At 43.4% G+C, this 23019-nt stretch overlaps 1 protein-coding gene across 5 annotated transcripts in view; it reads right to left on the minus strand.

Moving 5' to 3' along the window:
* The window catches only part of RALGAPA2 (Ral GTPase activating protein catalytic subunit alpha 2), a 299150-nt gene that overhangs the window by 210787 nt on the left and 65344 nt on the right, over positions 1-23019 (minus strand). For 4 of the 5 annotated variants that reach the window (XM_061587904.1, XM_061587913.1, XM_061587933.1 and 1 more), the window contains exons 14-16: positions 15277-15388; positions 13732-13969; positions 2391-2555 (exon numbers count right to left, since the gene is read on the minus strand). In XM_061587904.1, coding sequence (XP_061443888.1) covers positions 2391-2555; positions 13732-13969; positions 15277-15388 — 515 coding nt within the window. The remainder of the gene's footprint in view (positions 1-2390; positions 2556-13731; positions 13970-15276; positions 15389-23019) is intronic. The other variant, XM_061587941.1, reaches the window with a different exon arrangement.

Below are 23019 nucleotides of genomic sequence, written 5' to 3' on the forward strand. Positions count from 1 at the left end.
TTGAAAAAAGGTTGCAGACACTTGCTGTTTGCCACCCTAGCTCATTGTGGGCAGTATATTAAAAAAACAAAGCCACTGAGCTCAGCTTGCCCCCCCCCTCAACTCAGTCTGGCACCCTTGGCAACTACCCAGCTAGCCCACCCCAAAATGCCTGCCCTGTCGGAATGATGGGAATTGTAGTACAACAGCATTTGGAGGGCATCACATTGGTTACCCCTGAGATATCCAGTCCAGAAACTGATGAGGAAGCAGTGTTGAGGTGAAAAGGAAATAGCAGGAAAAGCAGATAAGAGTGAAGGTTAAAGATGTACTAAAAATGTGGGGGAAATACCCCTGATCTTCAAGAGTAACCATTCTAGATCAGTGTGTACAATGACAAAATTTTAAACTCATCCCTACAAGCTTACGAGAATGATTTACCAAGGATTGGTATCAGAAAATCAGGACCATCCCTGGTAATCTGGGTCCAATTTGCCTCAGATTCCTTCACCAAATGAAGGAAATGGAAAAATGTTTGAAAACACACACAAGGAACGAACATGCAAAAGAGTTTACAAGCTTATTTCAATGCATGCAAATCTTCTATTTTCAGAGCTTCTCTTCTAAAAATATATATTTCTGTGTGCTAATGCTAGCATGTACATACTGCTTCTAAGCCCACATTGATGATTTCTATTTTCAACTTTTCTTTTAGTTTTCCAAATTGCAAAAAGAAACTATTTAGGTATCTTAGGGTTCAGCAGCTCACAGGTTCATCTCTAATATTGTGTATATTTTTGATTTTTTTAAAAAAAGAAACAACATTGCATGTTCTTAAAGAAATTCCGGTTTGATAAAAATTCAGTGTATATATACATACGTTACATATACACAGTGTAACATATACATATAGGTTAGATATCTGAAAAAGACTGAAACAGTAAACCGCTCATGAGTTCTTGGTTGAAGTAAGATTACATAGGGGCTGCAGCGTGTATTCTTAGGCTTGAATCCAGAGTAGCCATTCACAGCAAATGGAAGGGCTGGAAAGGCTGCATCTCATGGAAGAGGAAATGGAAGCAATCACCTGCAGCCTCCTATGCCACCTCCCACCCTGTACTGAAGAGTTTTCCAACCCTCCCGAACAGATTTTCAGGGGGAATCACAAAAATACCTCTGCCCCACTTCCATGAGTGGAACTTCATTCATGGGATCTCAGGATCCAATCCTTAGTTATTTACACTGCACTATACCAGCTCTTTACACTGTCCCAGTAACAAGCATCATTAACATGGTGATGACTAGTGAGTTAACTATATTCATTTCTGCTCTAGAAGGATTCTGTACTACAATAATAAAATAAAAGGTATGCAATCTTATCATAGGGTAAATAGATATATAGGTTTACATGGAAGTTTGTCCATGGCATTTTAGAGGAACAGGAAGCTGCCTTATACTGCGTCACACTATTGGTCCATCTAGCTCAGTACTTCCTGCACTGACTGGCAGCAATATTCCAAGGATTCAGACAGGTGTTTCTCCCAACCTTGCCTAGAGATGTCAGGGACTGAACCTGGAACCTTTTGCATGCAAAGCATATGGTCTACCACTGAGCATATGGTCTTCCCTCTATAGCAGGCAAGGGATGGGAAACCTGTGGCCCTCCATTTGTTGTTGGGCTTCAGCACCAATGAGCCCCAGCCATCATGGTCAATTGCCAGACATGATAGATGTCCAACAACATCTGGAGGGCCAACATCTGCTTTGTTTGCTTGCAAAAGCAAGATTTGTGCTGCAACTACAAGATGGATTATAGGCAAAGCTTCATGTGCATGATGATCCAATTTCTTTTAGACATAGAAGTGTGAATCTCACCTCAGTCCATCTGAAGACATAATAACCGTTTTCTGCCACTTTATAATTGAAGAATCTGTTGTACCATATGCATTTTGTGTATGAGAACCCCCACCAGAAGTAACGTCTGAATTTACAGACTGACTGATAAAAGTCTAGATAATTAAGCAAGTGTAACCCCAAAATAAAAAGGATGTTTAATTTCCTCTGTGAACTCAGCAGCAAAGGTCTAGTACCTCACCCATGGCAGAGAGAACTGGGCCAGTAAACACTCACATGGTCCTTAGATCATGTACAGAGTGCCAAATAGCAATTAGGTAAGGGGGAGGGGGCTGTCAGACCTCTAGAAGGTTCTGCATCAAGACCATGCACATACATTTTCATACGTGGGACTGGACAAGGGCATTGCAAAAAAAAAAGAATGATTAAAAGGCAATTCCATGCTCAAAGGATTCAATATCAAAGGGCAGAAATTCATTCCAATTATTATGAGAATAAAATCACTAACATTTGCATTTCTGATTGATAATGAGGACATTAAATTGCCTGTGCCTAACCTGTTGCTCTCTGACGTACTATATTCCTTGCTTTCTCAACTCCTGGTACTCCTGAGGTGGTAGCGCTCCTAAACCTCATTGGTTCCACAACTTCAGGGTGATTTCTCCAACTTAAAGAAAATGATCTTCCAACTGCGGCTCCCTTCTGAGGTTCCAAAATGCCACCTTTCAAATAGTGGAATATAGAGGGAAAGTAACTGCAGTGTATTTTAAAATTAAAGCAATTCAAATAAGAGATTTTTGAATGAACAAATTCATCTAATAATGAACAAACCTAACCAGTTGATTCATCTCAGATATCAATGCCCTTGGTTATCATTTAAATAGAGTCGTCATTTGAGAGAGAGAGAGAGAGAGAGAAATATAGGACAAATATTACCAGGAAGCTCTTGTATTTAAAGACAGTACCCGTAACTCAAACGATGAATCATAGAATCATGAGTACAGCCTGTTGAGAATTAACACAGAGACTGTACAAAAGGTACATTCAAATGGGTTTATTCAGAGATGCGTGTTCATTAAGAATTCTCAAAATATACTGTCAAGACATTCACGTGAATGCTAAATGGAATACTTTAATTAGTTCATAGCCCCAAGTTTTAACCAAAAAAATAAAAAGTGTGGAGGAGGAATGAAAAATATGAATCCCCCATAGCATGGGAAAATAACTGTTGGTTCTCTACCTGAATGGTAGTTCTGTATTGCTGGAAAGAAACTCATCAGATTGGGTTTTGGGTCCACCTTGTGGTCGCAGGCAGGAAAGACAACTTTGAAAGAAGTAGGCAGCTCCCATAATGCACTCCTTCAGTTTATGTCCTTACCAAATTTGAAAAGGAGAACAGCTATCGACAAAAGGCCTACTTCCTTATTAGTAAGAAAATACGAAGAAAACCCCTTATGTAAAAATTATAGACTGACAGTATAATTAAGAGGCCAGCCATTACTAGGGTGTGGCCTGATGAGTTTCTTTCCAGCAATACAGAACTACTAGTCAGATAGGGACCAATGGTTCTTTCTTGTGTTGGTGGAAGAAACTAGTCAGATTGGGATTTTCTAAAGCTTCCCATGTAGGGTGGGAAATAAATGCAGCTGCCCCCTTGTCAATAACGGTCTGCTAGAGGACCCTCCTGCCAAAGTCTGCCTCAGCTGAGGCCTAAGTATCAATTTTAAAAGAAAACTTTTAAAAGAACTTAGGAATGCCCATGTTGCCGCCCTGCAAATTTCCTCCATGGAAGTATTAATTGAGAGAGCTGCTGAGGTGGCCACAGCTCTCGTAGAGTGGGCTATAATTCTATCAGGGGCTGGAAGTCTTAGAGCCTCATAGGCGAGAGCAATGCTCTAATCCATCTGGAGACAGTGGAAGAGGTTAGTCTCTGTCCCAGTGAGGCTGGGTGGAAGGATACAAAAAAGTGTCAGCCTAATGTCCTTAGTCCTTGCAATACAGACCTTCAAGGCGTGTCTGAAATCCAAAGAATGCCAAGTGCATTCTAAAGGATATGAAGGAGCTGGGCAAAAAATTGGCATAAGTTGCTCTTGAAATTTTGTCAACACTTTAGGTATAAAGGAAGGATCTGTTCGGAGAAAGACCCCATCTTTATGAAAAATGCAAGTGTTGGCCACTGAACGGGCATTCAATTCAGAAACTCTACAGGCAAATGTTATGGTCATGAGGAAAATGACTTTCAAAGGCAGTATTCTTACTGGAATTGTGAATAAGAGTTCAAAAGGGGGCTTCTGCAAAGCAAGCAGGACCGTATGCAAATCCCAGGAGGGAAATCTATGCACAGTAGGTGGACACTTTAAGGCAGCCTTTCCCAACTAGTGTGCCTCCAGATGTTGCTGGACTACAATTCCCATCTTTCCTGACCATTGGCAATGCTGGCTGAGGCTGATGGGAGTTGTGGTCCAACAACATCTGGAGGCACAGTGGTTGGGAAAGGCTGCTTTAAGGTGACCCCATAGAAAATGTTTCAGAAGAGGTGCAGACGCCAGATCTGAAATAAGTGAAGAAAGTACTGCAGCTTGTCTCTTCAAGGTGTTAGGTCTAAGGCCCTTCTTAAAGCCATCCTGGAGAGAGGCCAGAATATGAACAATTTTTGCCTTGCAAGCAGACAGTTGCTTGGAGGAGCACCATGAGTAAAATGCTTCCCATGTTGAGGCATAAATGCGAACAGTAGATGGGCATCTGGAGGCCAAGATGGTTTCAACGACCTCAGAGTTAAGACCAAACCTTCTCAGGTATCTCCATTCAATACTCAGGCTGTCACAGTTGGAGCCAGGCTGGGTCTGGGTGAAGTAGAGGGCCTTGAGAGATTTTGTCCAGAAGACGTGGAAGGTGCCACGGAGGAGTCACCATGCCAGAGCCAGACTGTCCGACAGCCAAGGGCATGGAGGCCAGAAAGGGGCTATCAAGATCACTCAAGCCCTTTCCTCCTTGATTTTTTGTAGGACCTATGGTAGGACGGGTATTGGAGGGAAAGCATAAAGCAGTCCCCTGGGCTAAGATGCAGTGAGAGTGTTCAGACCTTCCTACCTGGAGAAGTGGAATCTCAAGAAGAATCTCTTGAGCTGATGGTTGTTTTCTGATGCAAAGAGGTCTATCAGGGGCTTCCCAAAGTGATTTTGAAGCTGAAGGAAGATCTTTGGATGAAGCATCCACTCCCCTGGTTTCACTGGTTGCTGACTCAACCAATCAGCCTGAACACTGGATGTCCCACTGATGTGTTCAGTGGACAGGGATTGAAGGTGAACCTCTGCCCAATTCAGAAGCAGGGAAGCCTCTGTCTGCAGTTCTGCAGATCTTGTCCCCCCTTCCCGGTTGATATTTTCTTTTACAGTATTGTTGTCAGTCCTTAAGAGGATGTGGGATAGGGTAAGATGAGGAACAAACAATTGCAGGGCAAAGTGCTGCCCTTAACTTTAATCAACTGATGCTTTTCATTTGTTTTGCTGGAGACCAACAACCCTGAACCATGTGGCCCAGGCAGTGGGCTCTCCATCCACTGATACTGGTGTCTGAAGTTCTTGGTGTCCGGGATGGTTCCATGAAAGGAAGACCCTTCTGAAGGTTCTGATCCTGGATCCACCAGGTCATTATCACCCTCAGTGTAGGATTGAGTCAGAGATGAACGTTCTGTCAGAGGGCGTTGGCTTGTTGAAATGGCAGAAGGCACCACTGAAGAGGCCATGCATGATGTTTGGCCCACAGAGTCACTTGAGATGCTGATATTAGTAGACCTAGGACCCTTGCTAAAAACATTAGGTCTGCTCTTTTGGACAACCTTGCTGGGACAGGCTGACAGATTGCTGGTCGGGTATGACGGGACTGAGTAACCCCACAAAATCTTCCTCCTCAGAAGAGTGAGGGGAGAATACATCCCTTAGCATTTCATTATTCCCCAAATCATCTTGATGCTGAAAAATGTCTCTATGTTGTTCCCTGTTCTTATTCATGAGGGAGCCCCAGAGTGGTGGCTGGAAGAGCTGGTTTGAAGACAATTAAGACATGCCCTCTTGGCTGCCTGCTTAGCATCTCCCTTAGACTGCAAGTTTAAATGGTGACATTTTCGCTTAGCTTTGCATGCAACCGGCTCAGCAGAACTGTGTGAGGGTACCAGGGAAGGTCCGTCAGCAGGCATGAAGGCTCTGTAATTAGAGTTGCCAGGTCAGAAGCATTCCAAAACCTGAGATTGTAGGGGTGGACCCGAGTGATGTCATGGGGCGGGCCCAAGTGATGTCATTAACCATGATACATTAAGCATCAATCACAGTTGTTTGGAGCATACAATTTAAAAAAATCTGACTGGAAATTAAGCTAGACATCTTAGCTAAAAGATGGAGCCTGGGTAGGGAACATTTAATCTAGCCTACTTGCTTTCGGCAAGAAGGGTTTAAGTGCCTTCAGGCCAGGCAAGTCACCAGAAGGCCACTGTAGGAAGAAAGGAGCCTAGTGTTGTGGAGATATTAGATGGGAGCATTCGGGAGTAAAGATTGATGCCCCTGAAGGCTGCAATTCTAAACACACGTACTAAGGGACTAAGCCCCCATAGAACTCAACAGGACACTTCTGAGTAGATATAGTTTGGATTGTGCTGTTGGTAAAGCTTGACTAGGGATCCTCTGCAAAGACATCCATATCCAAGCAGGTTGGCAACCCTCTGCCTGGAATGCGCTGCCCTTATCTTTTAATGTGGCTGCTCCCAATGTCTTTACAGATTTGACCCTTCACTTCAGAAAGAGGTCTGAGAAATGAGTAAGAGTAAGAAGATTCTCTACCCTTTCTGTCTGCATAGATGCCCTCATCCTTCCCCTGTGCCCAGCAGAAGCTCTGGGCCAGGCGGGATGCAGAGGAACCTCATAGAGGACACCCTTGTGATGTTCCTATATATTAGTGTATATACGGTAAGTGCTGGTTGTTTAGAGTATACATGGTAAGTGGAGTGAAAGAGGAGGGGGAGTGAATGGGCAGTAGAATGCGAGATGATTGGCTGAGTGTTTAAAATGGCTGAATGTATAAAAGGAAGAGTGAGAGTGGAATCGGGGGGGGGGGAGAAGAGAAAGAGTGGATTGCTTGGTGGGGTTTAGAGAGTTGTTTACCAGGAAGGAGGTGGAGTTCGGATTAGTATTGAGTAAAACCATATGCTTATGTGCCTTAAGAAGAAATCTTGTTAATCTTGTTAGCTTTGTTATCTGTAATAAATACTTAATTTGGTTTACCAAAGGCCTGATCCTTGGCTGGGGTTTCACAGACCAGAAGGGAGGGTAAGGTAATGACCAAGGCTGAAGGGGAACTGTAACAAATGGTGGCAGCGGTGAAGAGAATAACAATACCAGTATTCAGAGTCTCTGGGAATACTAGTATTGGGATGTTACTGGTGGTCGCCTAGCAGGGGGATCTGTTGAGATCTGTGCTAGAGCGGGGAGAGAAACCATAAGAGAGAGCGGTCCGGACTGGTGGAGTCCCTGGTGGTGCCTAGAGACAGGCAGTAACCACGAGCAGGTAGGAACCTGACAGGGAGAGCCAGGGAAGGACGCATCACAGGTGGTGTCAGTAGCAGTGGGATACGAACAACAGAGAATCCAGATACGAACCAAAGAGAGTCCCAAAGACACGTGGTGACAAAGGAGACTACGTCACAGGTGTTGGCTGTAGCAGTGAGATACGAATACTAGACAATCCCTAATAGTTGTGTGGCAAACAGAAATAACAAAACAAGATTTCTTGTGAGAGTGACTGGCAAAGAGTGTGTGGCAAAGAGTGAGTGAACTCAAACACCATGGCTGAATACATAAAAATGAAAAGAGAGGAGCTGGTGGAGAAGTGCATAACATTCAATTTACCTCATGAGGGTAAAGGGGTAGATGAATTGAGGGTAGCACTTATAGGATTTGCAACTGCCCAGCAAAAACAACCTGTCAGAGAAGAGACCCCAGAAGGATATTTAAGCAATCCCGCTTATATAGAGTACTTGAGAGAGAAGTTGAGGATGGAAGGTGCAGAGAAGGAAAAACAGAGAGAGTTGGAAGCTGAGAGATTGAGGATGGAGGCTGAGGAAAAAGACAAGCAGAGAGAGTTGGAAGCTGAGAGATTGAGGATGGAGGCTGAGGAAAAAGATAAACAGCGAGAGTTGGAAGCTGAGAGATTGAGGGAAGCTGAGAAAATGAGAATGGGGTTTGAGGAGAGGGAGAAACAACGAGCAGTGGATGCTGAATTACAAGTAGAAAAGTTAAAATTTGAAAGAGAGAAGTTTCATTCTGATGAAACAAGAAAGGACAGAGATGGAGCAAGAATAAAAATTACTCCAAAGGACTTTGCTGTCTATGAGCCTGGTCAAGATCCTCAAATTTACCTCAGTACCTTTGAAAAGGCAGCTCAGTTGTGGGGGCTACCTGAAGATAAATACATGCAGTATTTATCAAACCTGATTAAAGGGGAATTGGCTGAGGTATACCAATATTTCCCCTCAGACAAGCCCGTCACCTATGCTGAGTTTAAAGAGGCAGTATACAAAAGGTTCAGACTGGGACCTGACTACTTTAGAAAATTATTCAGAAACTGTCAGATCCAAGCAGGGAGGTCTTTTGTTGAACTGGGAGCAAAGTTGATGGATATATTTGGAAAGTGGATGAGTAGTGCCAAAGCTCAGTCAGTAGAAGAGGTGAAAAGCCTCATGATACTGGATCAATTATACCATCAGTTACCACCAGAAATAAGGCTCCTGGTCAAAGACCGTTCCCCTACATCTGTGCAGGAGGCCACAGAGCTGGCGGATCACTTCGCCTCCAATAGAACTGGCTGGGTGGGGAAAACATCAAGAGAGTTTAAACCCAGACCATATAGTGCTGGCAGAAGGGATGTGGTACCACAGCGAGTGAGTCCTCCATTAAAATCTGACACAGGACACCCCAGAGTGGATCTGTGTACCCTAAAAGTGAGGAGAAATTATGCTACAAATGTGGTAGACCAGGGCACCTACATTTTCAATGTGAGGTTGCCAACCCCATTAGTAATCCTGCTCAGACAAGGGCAGTGAAAACAGAGCCCAAGGCTTTAGAAACAGCGAAAAAGGTTCAGTTTTGCCAGATAAACTGGACAGAAGTAACAGACCTTGATTCAAGTCTGAGAGAGGAAGTGAGAGTACAAGGGGCAAATTATTGGGCATTGCTTGATACTGGTGTCGCTCAGACATTACTGAGGCCAGATTTAATAAAATCTGAGGTAATATTACCTCAGGAAACTGTGACTATCCAAGGAGTGAGGGGTCAACCAGAAAGTTTGCCTGTGGCCCTGGTGGAAATGACTTGGAGAGGCCGAGAGGGCCGATATAAAGTAGGCATTAATGCCCAGCAACAAGAACCAGTAATACTGGGAAGGGATGTAATGGGCGCCCAAGGAAAGATCTATGTAGTGACCAGACAGCAAATTGGCAGAGAAAAAGAAGCCATATTAAGGGGGGCTGAAACAAACAGGGTGGAATCTGTTAACCAGCCTCAGGTCACCATAGCAACCACTAGCAGGCCTGCTGAAGGAGACAAAATGTATCAAGTGGTCTCTGGGGAAGAAGCAGAGCAATTCAGGGAAGAGCTGCATCAAGATATAAGTCTGAAGCAGATAAAGGAACAAGCTCTGACCCAACAGATTCCTTTCACTGACAAACTGAGGAATCAAGTTGTGTGTGAGAATGGGATTTTATATAGACTGTGGATGCCTGCTGAGAGAAAGGATGAATGTGAACCAGTGAAGCAATTGATAGTACCTAGCAAATACAGAACCAGATTGCTAGAGGTAGCCCACGATGTCCCATGTGCAGGACATCTGGGAATAAAAAAGACCAAGAGGAGATTGGCTGCACATTATTATTGGCCAAGTATCTCCAAGGATGTAAAACAACATTGTCTATCTTGTGGAATATGCCAAAAGGTGGGAAAGAGTGGAGTAAAGACCAAGGCACCCTTAAAGCCCCTTCCTATAATTGGACAACCCTTTTATAGAGTGGGAATAGATTTGGTGGGCCCTTTTTCCAAACCCACAAGGCATGGCAAGAAATATCTAGTGGTGGTGGTGGATTTTGCCACCAGGTACCCAGACGCAGAAGCACTGAGATCTGTAGAAGCCCCTGTAGTGGCAGAGGCTTTATTAAAAATCTTTATGAGGCTGGGTTTCCCTCATGAAGTGCTGACGGATCAAGGCAGTGTATTCATGGGAGAAGTGATGCAATGTATGTGGAAATGTTGTGGCAGCGGTGAAGAGAATAACAATACCAGTATTCAGAGTCTCTGGGAATACTAGTATTGGGACGTTACTGGTGGTTGCCTAGCAGGGGGATCTGTTGAGATCTGTGCTAGAGCGGGGAGAGAAATCATAAGAGAGAGCGGTCTGGACTGGTGGAGTCCCTGGTGGTGCCTAGAGACAGGCAGTAACCACGAGCAGGTAGGAACCTGACAGGGAGAGCCAGGGAAGGACGCATCACAACCCTCCCCTTTCATGGAGTGTATGATTTGTCCTGGCCCAGAGCAGATTTTGGGGTGGGCACCCCAAATTACTTATTTTTCCTGTATGTCTTTTTCTGCTTTGATTTTGTATAGATTCCCTCTTCTGTGCCCTGCACCCAGCAGAAGCTCTGGGCAAGGCGGGATGCAGTGGCATCTCATAGAGGACACCCTTCCCTTTCCTAGGGTATATGATTTGTGCTGTCCCAGAGCAGATTTTGGGGTGGGTACCCCCAGTACTTATTTTTTCTATGTGTTTTTGTCCATTTTGATTTTGCGTTGATGCACCCGTCTGTGCCTGGTGCCCAACAGAAGCTCTGGGCCAGACGGGATGCACTGGCATCTCGTAGAGGACACCCTCCCCTTTTCTGGAGTATATGATTTGTCCTGGCCCAGAGCAGATTTTGGGCTGGGCATCCCCAGTTACTTATTTTTTCCTGTATGTTTTGGTCTGCTTTGATTTTGCATAGATGCTCTTGTCTGTGCCCTGCGCCCAGCAGAAGCTCTGGGCCAGGCGGGATGCAGTGGCATCTCATAGAGGACACCCTCCCCTTTCCTGGGGTATATGATTTGTCCTGGCCCAGAGCAGATTTTGGGGTGGGCACCCCCAGGTACTTATTTTTTCCTGTATGTTTTGGTCTGCTTTGATTTTGCATAAATGCCCTTCTCCATGCCCTGCGCCCAGCAGAAGCTCTGGGCCAGGCGGGACGCAGTGGCATCTCATAGAGGACACCCTCCCCTTTCATGGGGTGTATGAGTTGTCCTCTCCCAGAGCAGAGTTTGGGGTGTGCTCCCCCAGTTACTTATTTTTTATGATTTTATGACATCATTATGTATTTATGATAATATCAGAAGCCTGATGATTTTGATTGTATAAATGTATTGTTATTCTTGACGGGGTGAGTCCCCCGATCACAGTGATATATCATACAGGGTACCCCAACATATATATTGGGGTTCAGAGACATGTTAAGTTTGGTTTGAAGCTGCTGTAGTTGTCAACTCTTCTTTTTTAGTGTTTTGAACTTTCAAGCAAATAAGGAACTGGGAACTAGGAACCAACTTCAGCACTGTATCAGTTAAATAGATTAAACAGTCGCAGGGGGGCTGATGTTTTGGAGTATATCTCAGGAACGAGACTACCTAGAAACTTAATTTTTTAAAAAATTGAAGCTGAGAGTCTGGGGATTAAGGGGTGCTAGCCGGAGAGCCAGAGGGCCCCCCCAAAAACCGGAGACTCCGGCCGAAAACCGGAGACCTGGTAACTCTATCTGTAATTATGGTGCAAAAAGCACAGCTGAGCAGTCTGTAGCAAGTACAACACAAGTGTCTGACAAGAGAACTCAGTGGACTAATGGCTCCTTGTGAGGGCACTGAGGTAAAAAAGTCAGACCTCTGAAGAAAAAACACCAGCCTTCCCTCCTCAAAGTGGTAAACAAAGCAAGGTGGGGGGGGGAGAGGACAGAAGGAAAAAAGGAGAGCGATTTTAAGCAATGGAAAATACAATAGAAAATAATTCAAGCCTGAGAAAAGACAGGAGCTGGAAGAAATGTGACCACTTTGAGAGAGGAAGGAAACTGAACTGAACGTTATAGGGGCTGCCTATTTCCTTCAAAGTTGTCTTTCCAGCCTGCGACCACAGGGTGGCACCAAAACCCAATCTGATGAGTTTCTTCTAGCAACACAAGAATGAAAGAGGACACCTCTTCAGTACCGACAAACTCTAGCTTTCTACATGAACACTTAATCATGACCATTCACACTTTCTGCAGCAAAAACATGAAAAAAGCAATGGGTCTGTAAGTGAATGGGGACATACTGGGGAGCCACAGACATGCTCCTCTGTATGCTAACAGACACTTCTCTCTCTGTTGTCGGTATTTGCTGGGAAGACACATTGTGGAGATACAACAACTCATTTGCCACATATAGTATAACAGCACAACCATTCACAGCGGCAGAAACTGACAACTTGTGAAAGTACAAGGTCCCAAAGCCAAAGAAATCAGCCAAAATAAATTAATAAAATGGGCTTCAAATGTACTTGTGGAAGCTGCATAATTGTTTAGCCAACCCCATTACTGAAGGAAGATGTCCCACATTTTCATACATTAGAACATTGCAAATCAGCAATACCTAGGCAAAATATTGTTTCTTAAGAACATCTCATTGCATACGTATATAGAAGATGTGGATAAAAGGCTACTTTGAAAGGCATTTGAACTGAAATGATATAAATACTATCTGCTTTTCAGATACAGTAGGGCCCTGTTTTTCGACACCCCACTTTTTGGTGTTCCGCTAATACGGCAGCGCCAGCGGGGCGATCAGCTGGAGTGTGGGAAGCTCCAGCCACCACGCTCCAGCTGACAGCGATCAGCTGGAGCGTGAGAGCTCCCCGTGCTACAGCTGACAGCGATCAGCTGGAGCACGAGAGCTCCCCGTGCTACAGCTGATTGCTGTCAGCTGGAGCACGGTGGCTGGAACACAGTAGGGCCCCACTTACTACAGTAGGGCTGGAATACAGTTGGGTTTTTGCTTTTCAGCAGGGGCCTGGAACGTAACCTGCCATATGAGTGGGGCCCTACTGTAGTAGAAAAACTATTTGTTGGTGTTGGAAAACTCAGCTCTAATTGTATTTCAGTAGATAAGAAAAGGTAAATAGGAGATTCACCTAATTCAGCAATACAGAGAACCCATCTTAAATCATGATAACCAACAAAATCCAAGAATTCGTAGTTTCATATGTACAGAGCAAACTGCAAAAAATACCATCACAGAAGTACAATGTGTGTTTTACTAATTTTATGTACATTATTTGAACATACTCATTGATATCAAATTAATATTAAAATAAAAGTTCCAGAGCTTCAGCTGCTGCTACGTTTCCAACACAGACCTCAAGATAAGCAACATACTTATTTCTGGTCTACATTCAATTTGTAGATGCTTTGTTTTTTTATATAAAGCTACCTATGGTCATCTTCAAGACATCTGAAAGTCTCCTGGTTTTGTGTGAACTCATTCACTTTATGCCACTCACAGCATGGAAATTAAGTAATAAAAGCTGGTAATTCACTTGTATTTTATGTTAGACCATTTGGTGCTATGGGTGGGAATGTCAGGACAGTAGCAGGAGTACATAGGCCAAGCTGCAAACAAACATGGCTGACTAAATTATGGCTGAAGGGAGACTGACTGCAGAGGAATAAAGAATATTGGCCTTACCTTTTGGATAATACAGCAGCTTAATATTTACTAAACATAACGTGCAATCATCTTTGTCCTGACTAACATTCTCTCACAGATAAACACACACAACCGCAACAGTTTTAACCTAACCAAGGTTTACCTTTGCCTCGTTGTATTTTCTCTTTTTGCTCACTCAGCTTATCCAGTGGCAAATTGGTCATTTCAATGCCATACACTGTCCTTGCTAAAACAGATGTTAGAGAATCCATTATGTTAGCCCATTCTGTTATTAGTTCTTCCCACTCTGTAAGGGATGACAGCACACGTAATAATTCATCCCAGAGCTCTCGAGAAATATAAACACTCAGATTTGCACGGATCCAAGCCACAATGAGTGTCTGTGATGAGGAGACAAGAAACGGGTAAGGGGAAAGAACACAATGACTTTTCATCTAGAATTTAAAACCCATTGATATCTGGAGGAAAGGATACATTTGCACGTGCTTACACATAAAAATTTGTCAAGGCAGCATCATCAATCCATGTTCTACATTCTATCTTAGCGAACACAAAAATATTTCATTCAGAAGCAGTAACTTTTTCATGTTAAAAGCTCTTTTTCTTTATCTTTCTTGCTGTCTAAAATGTTTCGAATGTAATTTAAGATATTCATTCAATCCATTTGTTCATGTCCTGATCAATCACTCCTACCTTCACCTTCTTATAATGCAAGAACTATAATGCATTGATTTACACTGATTTATTCAGAACCTATTTTGTAAAACCAGCCCCACTATAAGTTTATTTTCATATTTTTTAAACATCCTTGAACTTTGCTTTATTTTCCAATTCCAGTTTTTAGACTTAATTCCTGTTTTAATATAACAGACTTAGTAAGTACTAATTGAACATTAATTCTCTCAGCTTACCATTTTCCTAACGAACAGCATTACATTCTTTTTTTTCTTACTAAAATACATTTCTATTCTGTCTCTCACACTGGTAGAAGCAGTTTGCAAACATAAGCAAAGTTAAGCACTTTGTAGTTCCAGTCTTTCAACATTACACTCTTGAGAGCACAGGCACGTCTCTATCGTTAAATAAGTGGGACTTGCTCAGCTTTGACTGGATCATGTGTGTGGGCGTGCCCCCCCCACACTCCCAGCATACATTGCCCCACTCCCAGTTTACATAAGCAAGAATAGAAGGATTTTTCTCACAGAAGATCCAACCTTTAAAGCAAATTTCAGTTTAGCTGTGAGAAACAGTAGGGGTATCTCAGCCCCGGAGAGCATGGAAAACTGGCCGATGAAACAGCAACCAGGAAGTAAAGTGGCAACAAAATCAGAACCCATTCCTTTTTTCAACAGCTAAGGCGTATGTCTTCATTCAGGTGGTATTCCTATAGTCCTTCCTGTCATTTCCATGTCTCCTTACTTCCCATGTTGCTCATTTGGTTATGCTGCAGCAGTGAACAGCAGTAATTGTAATTAAATGATAAGCTGCGTGAATCCAGAAGATTTGTGCACTTGTCATTAACCAACACCTAAATGAACAAAACTATACCTTTTCAGAAACACACAAGCATTTTTATGGGGGGGAAAACCACAATTCTTACTGCCACTGTATTTTGATTGCCACCTTTCTAAAAACAGTGTTCTAAAATGTTGGTTTCTACCTCATGTTCCCTACAAAGGAGACATACCCGAAACAACAATCCTGCCAAGTTTTGAGCAAATGTGTCCTTTATTTGGTTCTCTTTGGATTTGTTCATGACAGCTTCTGTTATGTTAAGTAGTATTTTTAGCATTTGCTCCCTAGGACAAAATTGAAAAACATATTCAGAAATATATCAGATTTAATAATTTTATTTTACATAGGAAAAATATACAAGTATGTTAAATATGATCTTTCACTACACTCACTTGGACTAATGTTGGCACTGCCATTTTTCAGATAGGATGATGTTCTAAAGAAATAAGTGCCAATATCATTGTGATCATCACAAACATAGATAAATGGTAGTTTCCATTCATGTTTAAAGTACACTTATTAGATATGGAGAATAGCAGAGTCAACACAGGAAATAAGATATTCTATATCTACAAATAACTGCATTAAAGAAGCGTTAGGGAATCTCTGGCCTGTGGGGCGAATTTGGCCTACAAGGACTCCTATTTGGCCTGTAAGGCCATTTCTCCCAAATCATGCCTACCTGATGCTATATGTAATGTCAGGTAAGGTATGGGGCAGATAGAGGTGCAGCTGGTTCAGCTGTGTAAATGAGTTCCCCTGCAAAAAGTAACCTAGAACTACCCACCCATCAGCTGATGGGTAGGAAGTTCAAGCCTTCTGATCAGCAGTTCTTCAAAGCACTACGCAGGGCTCTTTTGGCAGGACAGCCCATCTGTCAAACTGTCTACATGGGTGAACAGCTGATAACAATCTTTCCTCTTTCAACAAGCCGTTTAGGTTGAGACCTATCCCAGTCTGCGTCTGTGTTAGAATTGCTTAATATGTTTTTTAATAATGTTTTTAACCCTTTATTTAAAGTTGTTTTTTAAAAAAATGTTTTTAACACTGTTTTGTTTTAATGTATTTTAAGATCTGTTTTTATGATGTTTTAAAGTGTTTTTAGCACTTTGTTTGCCGCCCTGGGCTCCTGCTGGAAGGAAGGAAGGGATACAAATTAATTAAATAAATAAACAAACAATCTGGCCAGCTGGGCCAAAAAGGCTCCACATCCCTGTGTTAAACACACTGTCATGACCATGTGCAGATGTTATGTGACACTATGGCTTAGTGCTACATAAACAAGGCTAACCTCCTCCCAGGCGCACATATTCCCCCCCATTCCCCTTCTCTTCCCTCACTTCTCTTTTGGAAGTTTTGCTTTCAGTTTTAGTTAACTGCAGTTTTCATCTAAACTGGGGATTGTGGTTTAACATTAACTATGGCTAGTTTAAACAAGCCAGCTTCATAAAACATGCTGTGAAGTTGGCTTGTTTTGAAACTGACCACAGTTAGTGTTGAACTACAATCCCTTGTTTGGGCAAATCAGGAAGCCACGGTTACGTAAAACTGTAAGTAAGAGCTTCCAAAAACTTTCTGGTTGATTAGAGCGATTCTAAATTGTGCAAATAGCTTCCACAAATAAAGGAGTCTCCTCACTTCACACAATCAAGATGAACTGGAGGGCGATGGGGATGGGGACATGTGGGGCAGAGCTTAGTGTGCAAATTTTTTGAGCAACTGGAAAGAAGACTGTACACATGGACATCACCAAATGGTCAACATAGGAATCAAATTATATAACTGGTAGCAGAAGATGGAGAAGTTCCATACTTCCTGCGAAAATAAGCCCAGGAGCAGACTGCAGTACAGATCATGAACTGATAATATCAGAGTAAAGCTAAAGATGAAAAATAAAGCAATCATAATGCCAAAATACAATTTAAAAAACATCCCAGAAGAATATAAAGATGAATAAGGAACAGATTTGAGGCTTTAAACTTAGTTGACAGAGAACCAGAAAAACTATGGAGTGAAGTCAGAAACATTAGAATGCAAAAAGACAAAAGCTTTAGTTAACAGGAACTCTTAAAATGGTTAGAGAGAAGGAAAGCAAAAGCAGAAGGAGATAGAAACACAGTCAGAACCCTAAATGCAACAATACAGTGACTAGTATGTAGGGACAAAGAGAACTATTACAATAGTTATTGTATAGAAATAGAAGAGGACAACAAAAAGGGAAGAACAAGAGCCCTATTCCAAAAGATTAGAGAAATGAAAGGGAACTTTAAACCAAGAGTAGGAATGTTGAATAATCAATAGAGGAACACACTGACTGGCCGAGATAAAATAAAAGGAAGATGGAAGCAATACACTGAAGAACTCTATAAGAGAGATGCAAGGATGACAGATTCATTCATGGAGGAACCCTATGATGAAGAACCAGAAATTTTAGAATGTGAGGTGAAAGCTGCTCTTAAAATACCCAGAAGAAACAAATCACCAGGAACAGATGGCATACCAGTAGAGTTGCTACAAGTTACTGAGACTGAATCTGTCCAAATGTTGATAAACATTTGTCAACAAATATGGAAAACTAAACAATGGCCCCCATTGTTCCATTGCCAACAATGGAAACGTTCAATATACATCCCGATTCCAAAGAAAGGGGATCCCAGGGAATGCAGTAATTATGAAACTATTGCCTTAATATCCCATGCAAATAAAGTAATGCTCATGATTATACAACAAAGGCTCTTACCATATATGGAGCAAGAAATGCCAGACGTCAAAGCTGAATTTAGAAATGGAAGAGGCACCAGAGATCATATTGCAAACATACAATGGATAATGGAATGGACCAAGGAATTTCAGAAGAAAATCATCCTGTGCTTTACAGATTACAGCAAAGCCTTTGATTGTGTTGATCATGGAAAATTATGGAATGCTTTAAAAGAAATGGAGGTGCCACAGCATTTGATTGCTCTGATGTGCAACCTATACTCTGGGCAAGAGGCTACTGTAAGGACAGAATATGGAGTTGCTGTAAACCGCCCAGAGAGCTTTCGCTATGGGGCGGTATACAAATACAATAAATAAATAAATAAAATAAACCAACTGGTTCCCCACTGGAAAGGGTGTGAGACAGGGGTGTATTTTATCACCCTATTTGTTTAATCTATATGCAGAACGTATCATATGGAAAGCGGGATTGGACCAAGATGAAGAAGATGTGAAAATTAGAGGGAGAAATATCAATAATTTAAGATATGCAGATGATACCATACTACTAGCAGAAACCAGTAATGACCTGAATCGAATGAAGTTAAAGAGGACAGCACAAAAGCAGGACTACAGCTGAACATCAAAAAGACTAAAGTAATGACAACAGAAGATTTATGTAACTTTAACGTTGATAATGATGACATTGAACTTGTCAAGGATTATCAACACCTTGGCAGAGTCATTAACCAAAAGGAAGACAATAGTCAAGAAATCAGAAGAAGGGTAGGATTGGGGAGGGCAGCTATGAGAGAACTAGAAAAATGCAAAGATGTATCACTGAACACCAAAGTCAGGATCATTCAGACCATGGTATTCCCAATCTCTAAGTATGGATGTGAAAGTTGGACCATGAAAAACTGGATAAGAGAAAAATCATGTCATTTGAAATGTGGTGTTGGAGGAGAGTTTTGCGAATACCATGGACTGCGAAAAAGACAAATAATTGGGTGTTAGAACAAATAAAACCAGAACTATCACTAGAAGCTAAAATGATGAAACTAAGGTTATCATACTTTGGACACATCATGAGAATACATGATTCACTAGACAAGACAATAATGCTGGGAAAAACAGAAAGGAGTAGAAAAAGAGGAAGACTAAACAAGAGATGGATTGATTCCATAAAGGAAGCCACAGACGTGAACTTACAAGATCTGAACAGGGTTGTTTATAACAAATGTTGATTCACAGGTCCCTGACTCATAGGGTCGCCACAAGTCATAATCAACCTGAAGGCACATAACACACACACCAATATTTAAACCCCATATTCTAATCTTTAAAAACTGTATCTTTTCATTTAATTAATGTCATACCATTCTGGATTCTTATGGCATTATTTTTCAGTCATAAAAAAATAAAACTTCTTATTTCGCAAACATTTGGTGCGCATTTGCGGTTGGGGGTTGAAGCCCTTGCCGCCATTGGAGGAGTGGGCAGCGGTCATGCATCGCACTGTGGGCGCGTGGCGCGTCTTGCTGCATGAGGGGGCAGGGCGGCATTGGGCTATTTAAGCCTGTGCCGCGGTCCCTACCTTCCTCTTGGACCGCGACGGCTCAGGATGGAGGACAAGGCGGGACAGAGGGCAGTGGCCATTTTGTGACAGCCGCGTGGAGGATGCCATTTTCGGGCCCTTATTAGCATGGCTGCGGCATACAGGCCAAGTTGGTGTGGGCCTAGCCGGCTTGATTCTGCCTCCCCCACTGCTGGGGAGAGGGCGACAGTGCTGCCGCAGGCCATTGGCATGCCTTTGGAGCGACGGTGGTGGCAGTTGAGCAGACGGCGGCAGCCATTTTGTTTTTGGGCCCTTATTAGCATGGCTGCAGTGTTCAGGCCGCATTGGTGGGGGCCTAACCGGCTCGATTCCGGCTCTCCCACTGCTGGGGAGAGGGCGACAGGACTGCCACGGGCCATCGGCACACCTTTGGAGCGGTGGCGGTGGCAGCTAAGTGGGCTTCATTAGCGAGGTCGGGGTCTTCTTCCCCCCCCCCCGGGATGGAGCAGACGCTGCACGCAAGTGGTGCTGTGGTCTAAGTAAAAGAAATAAATACATAAATAAATAAATGTATCCCCAGAAGGTGGTTAGAAGTGAAAGGCAGCAAGTGCCGGGCTGAAGCTAAGCAAGGTCTGGCCTGGCCTCTCACTGGATGGGAGACCACTTGCAAATCCTGGATATTTATTTATCAACACACATGAATAAATTTTATAATAAATAAATAGTTAATAATAAAAGAGGCCTTTCCTAGCCCCCATCCCGCGCAGGTGGCAATTAGTGGCCTCTTAGGCTTTGGGTCTGGCACCCCCCCCATTCATCTTTTAGGTCACATTCACTTCCCCCCCACACAGGGTGTTTAAGGGGTGGGGATACAAGGAACAGAGGCTTCTTAAACTTTGGGCCTGCCCCCCCCCAATTCATCTTTTAGGTTCTCATTTCAATCCCAGGGGGCTTGTTTAAGTAGTGAGGATATAAGGGAAGGGACTGTATTCCCCCTTTTGGCATTCAAGCTTTCCCCCTCATAATCAGAGTTTGGGGCAGGCCTGGGATTAGGCTCTCCTTATCTGGTGGAGGCTGGATGGGTGCGACCCATGTCTTAGGGACAGGCTTTCTGAGCCTTTGCCCCTCATTAAGGCCAGGCATTGGAGTGGAAGTTTCAGCCTATATTGGTTAATGCAACGGAGGTACTTGCTTTTTACTGGCAGCTTTACCCAGTAGAACATACGGGATTATCCTGTTCATCTCCTTGGTTAGGCTCACGGCCTCTTGCTGGGCCCAGGCATGTGTTGGGTTTGGGGTGCTTCGGTCTGTTACCATTGTATTGCATTGTGGCCTGCTGTGTGGCCTGGTGAGCCTTTGGGGCTTTTTGTGGTCAGATGGCAATGGTGTGCAGAGATATTAGCGCAGAGATAACAGGGTATTAAAACGAAGCATATGGTGTTTTTATATTAAAAGGAGCAAGTAGGAACTGGAAGGTTTAACTGGATGATAATGGGGTTTACTTGGAGGATGGGAATAAAGAGGAGAGCCAGACTTACTTGATAGGCTCTTATTCATATTTGATAGAATCTTATACCCTTATTGAACAGAGGCTGCCTTTCAATGTCCACACAGAATCTTCATCCTTTCCTGACAATCTTTGCAGCAACAACAACAAAACCTTCTTTATTAGGATTTCTGATGTCTTTTACCTGAAGTCGCATATAGCACACAACTTTTGCATTGGCACATCTATTCTGATAGGGGTTGGAAACCCACTGGGGAAAAAACTGCAACGGTGGGGCCAAATGTTGGTGACAGCAACATAGCCTCAGAATCGGTTGCTTTAGGAATGGTATCTTTTACCTGAACTCAAATATAGCATGCAAATTTTGCATTCTGATGTTGGTTTTATAACCCACAAGGTTAAAACAGCTACAGTGGGGTCAAATATTAGTGAAAGCAAAATTTTTCAACATCAGTTGCAATATTTTTCAGCATTAGTGGCTTTAGTGGAACTGGGTTAGCGGCAATGAAATAGTAGCTGGTAAAATATACTTTTTTCTTTACAGGATGATGTGTGAAAAAGCAGGGTATGGGGCCAGGGATCCTTGAAGGGGTAAGAAGCAGCCCCCAGCAGAAGCTGCTCATGGAGAAGGGTCCCTCCCCAGTTAAGCTCGAGGTACTATGAACTTCGCTCACAGGCTACCCGGTTTATGGGGAGACTCATTTTGTTATGGGCTTTTGGTTTACAGATCCTATACTCCGACCCCCGGCTGGCCTTCATACACATAATGAGAAGACATGATTCATTAGAAAAGATAATAATGCTTGGAAAAACAGAAGGAAGTAGAAAAAGAGGAAGGCCAAACAAGAGATGGATTGATTCCATAAAGGAAATGACAGATCTGAACTGACAAGATCTGAACAGGGTGGTTCATGACAGATGCTCTTGGAGGTCACTGATTCATAGGGTCGCCATAAGTCGTAGTCGACTTGGAGGCACATAACAACAACAAAGTCATTGCTGCAATTGTCCAGGGAAAGACTGGTAACAATGTACAGTTGGACAGGGTTCTTGGCGCCTTCCCGTCACCCCTTACCTCTGCTCTCAGGATGCCCCCCCCAGGTATAGTGCCCAAAGTGGCAGCTGCAGAACTCCATCTAATTCACCACCTGTCTTACACATGGGGCCCGTCAGTAACGGCTTCATACCAGATAGTCTATGAACAGTGCACTAGAGGTGCCTTATGGGCAAGTGTGACATCTAATCTGCCTTTTGTCTCCTGCTGGTACACACGGCGGATTTTGAGCTGCTGGGTTTTTGCCTTTTCGGTCAATGTTAGGTGGCAGAGCATTACCTGGGGGCTTCCCTATTTCTCACATGGAGCTCTTCAGCTCCTCCTTGGATGGGACAGTCCGGAGGCAAGTGGGCTCAGGGGCACTGTCTGCATGATTTGCTGTTCATAGGTAGGGCAGATTCTGGGGTGCATGTTAGCACTTGATGTCACAGTTTATAGCCTGGCTATGTAACTGGGGTTTTTCGCTTAGCAGCTGGGAAAATGGAGGATCCTGCCCCAGTGTTAACCTTCCTGGGTATCAGGATTGACTCTGGGGCAGTGTGTTGCAGATCAAGATCCTGGAGTTTTCGGAGGCCAGGAAAGTTTTCCTTTTTGCCCTCCAGGTGTTGGGGGTCATTTAAGGCAGGTTTATGATGCTATGACAGGGTTTTTTACAGCCTTACCACAGGTTCAGGGTTATGGCTGCTTTATGCGCCAACCTGGCTGTGTAGTCCTCTTTCCTGCTGTTCATCTTGGGTGGTAACATGGCCATGGGCCAGGTTTGTAACTTCCTTATATCTTGGAGTACTAGGGTTATGGCCCTTGTCTGTTCCTTAGTTCTCCAGTACCTATGTTTTACTGTTTTCTTTTGGGGCATGGTGTGTGCAGGGTATTGGGAATAGCGTCATGATGCACTGTCACGGAAGATCAGGGAGCGGAGCAGGAGAGGGCCATAAGTCTATCCGTTGTCCCTGCACGCTCACCAGCTTTCAGAATTCAGGAAGGGCTACGCGAAAGAGTTCAGGGCAAGCGGGGGCTATGCGACTGTGTGGCCTATTCCATGAATCGCGTGCTGGACTTCCTCGTGGATGGCAGGAGTAAAAGCCTGTCTGTCAGT

Source organism: Rhineura floridana, chromosome 1 (genome assembly GCF_030035675.1).
Source record: "Rhineura floridana isolate rRhiFlo1 chromosome 1, rRhiFlo1.hap2, whole genome shotgun sequence".
NCBI lineage: Eukaryota > Metazoa > Chordata > Lepidosauria > Squamata > Rhineuridae > Rhineura > Rhineura floridana.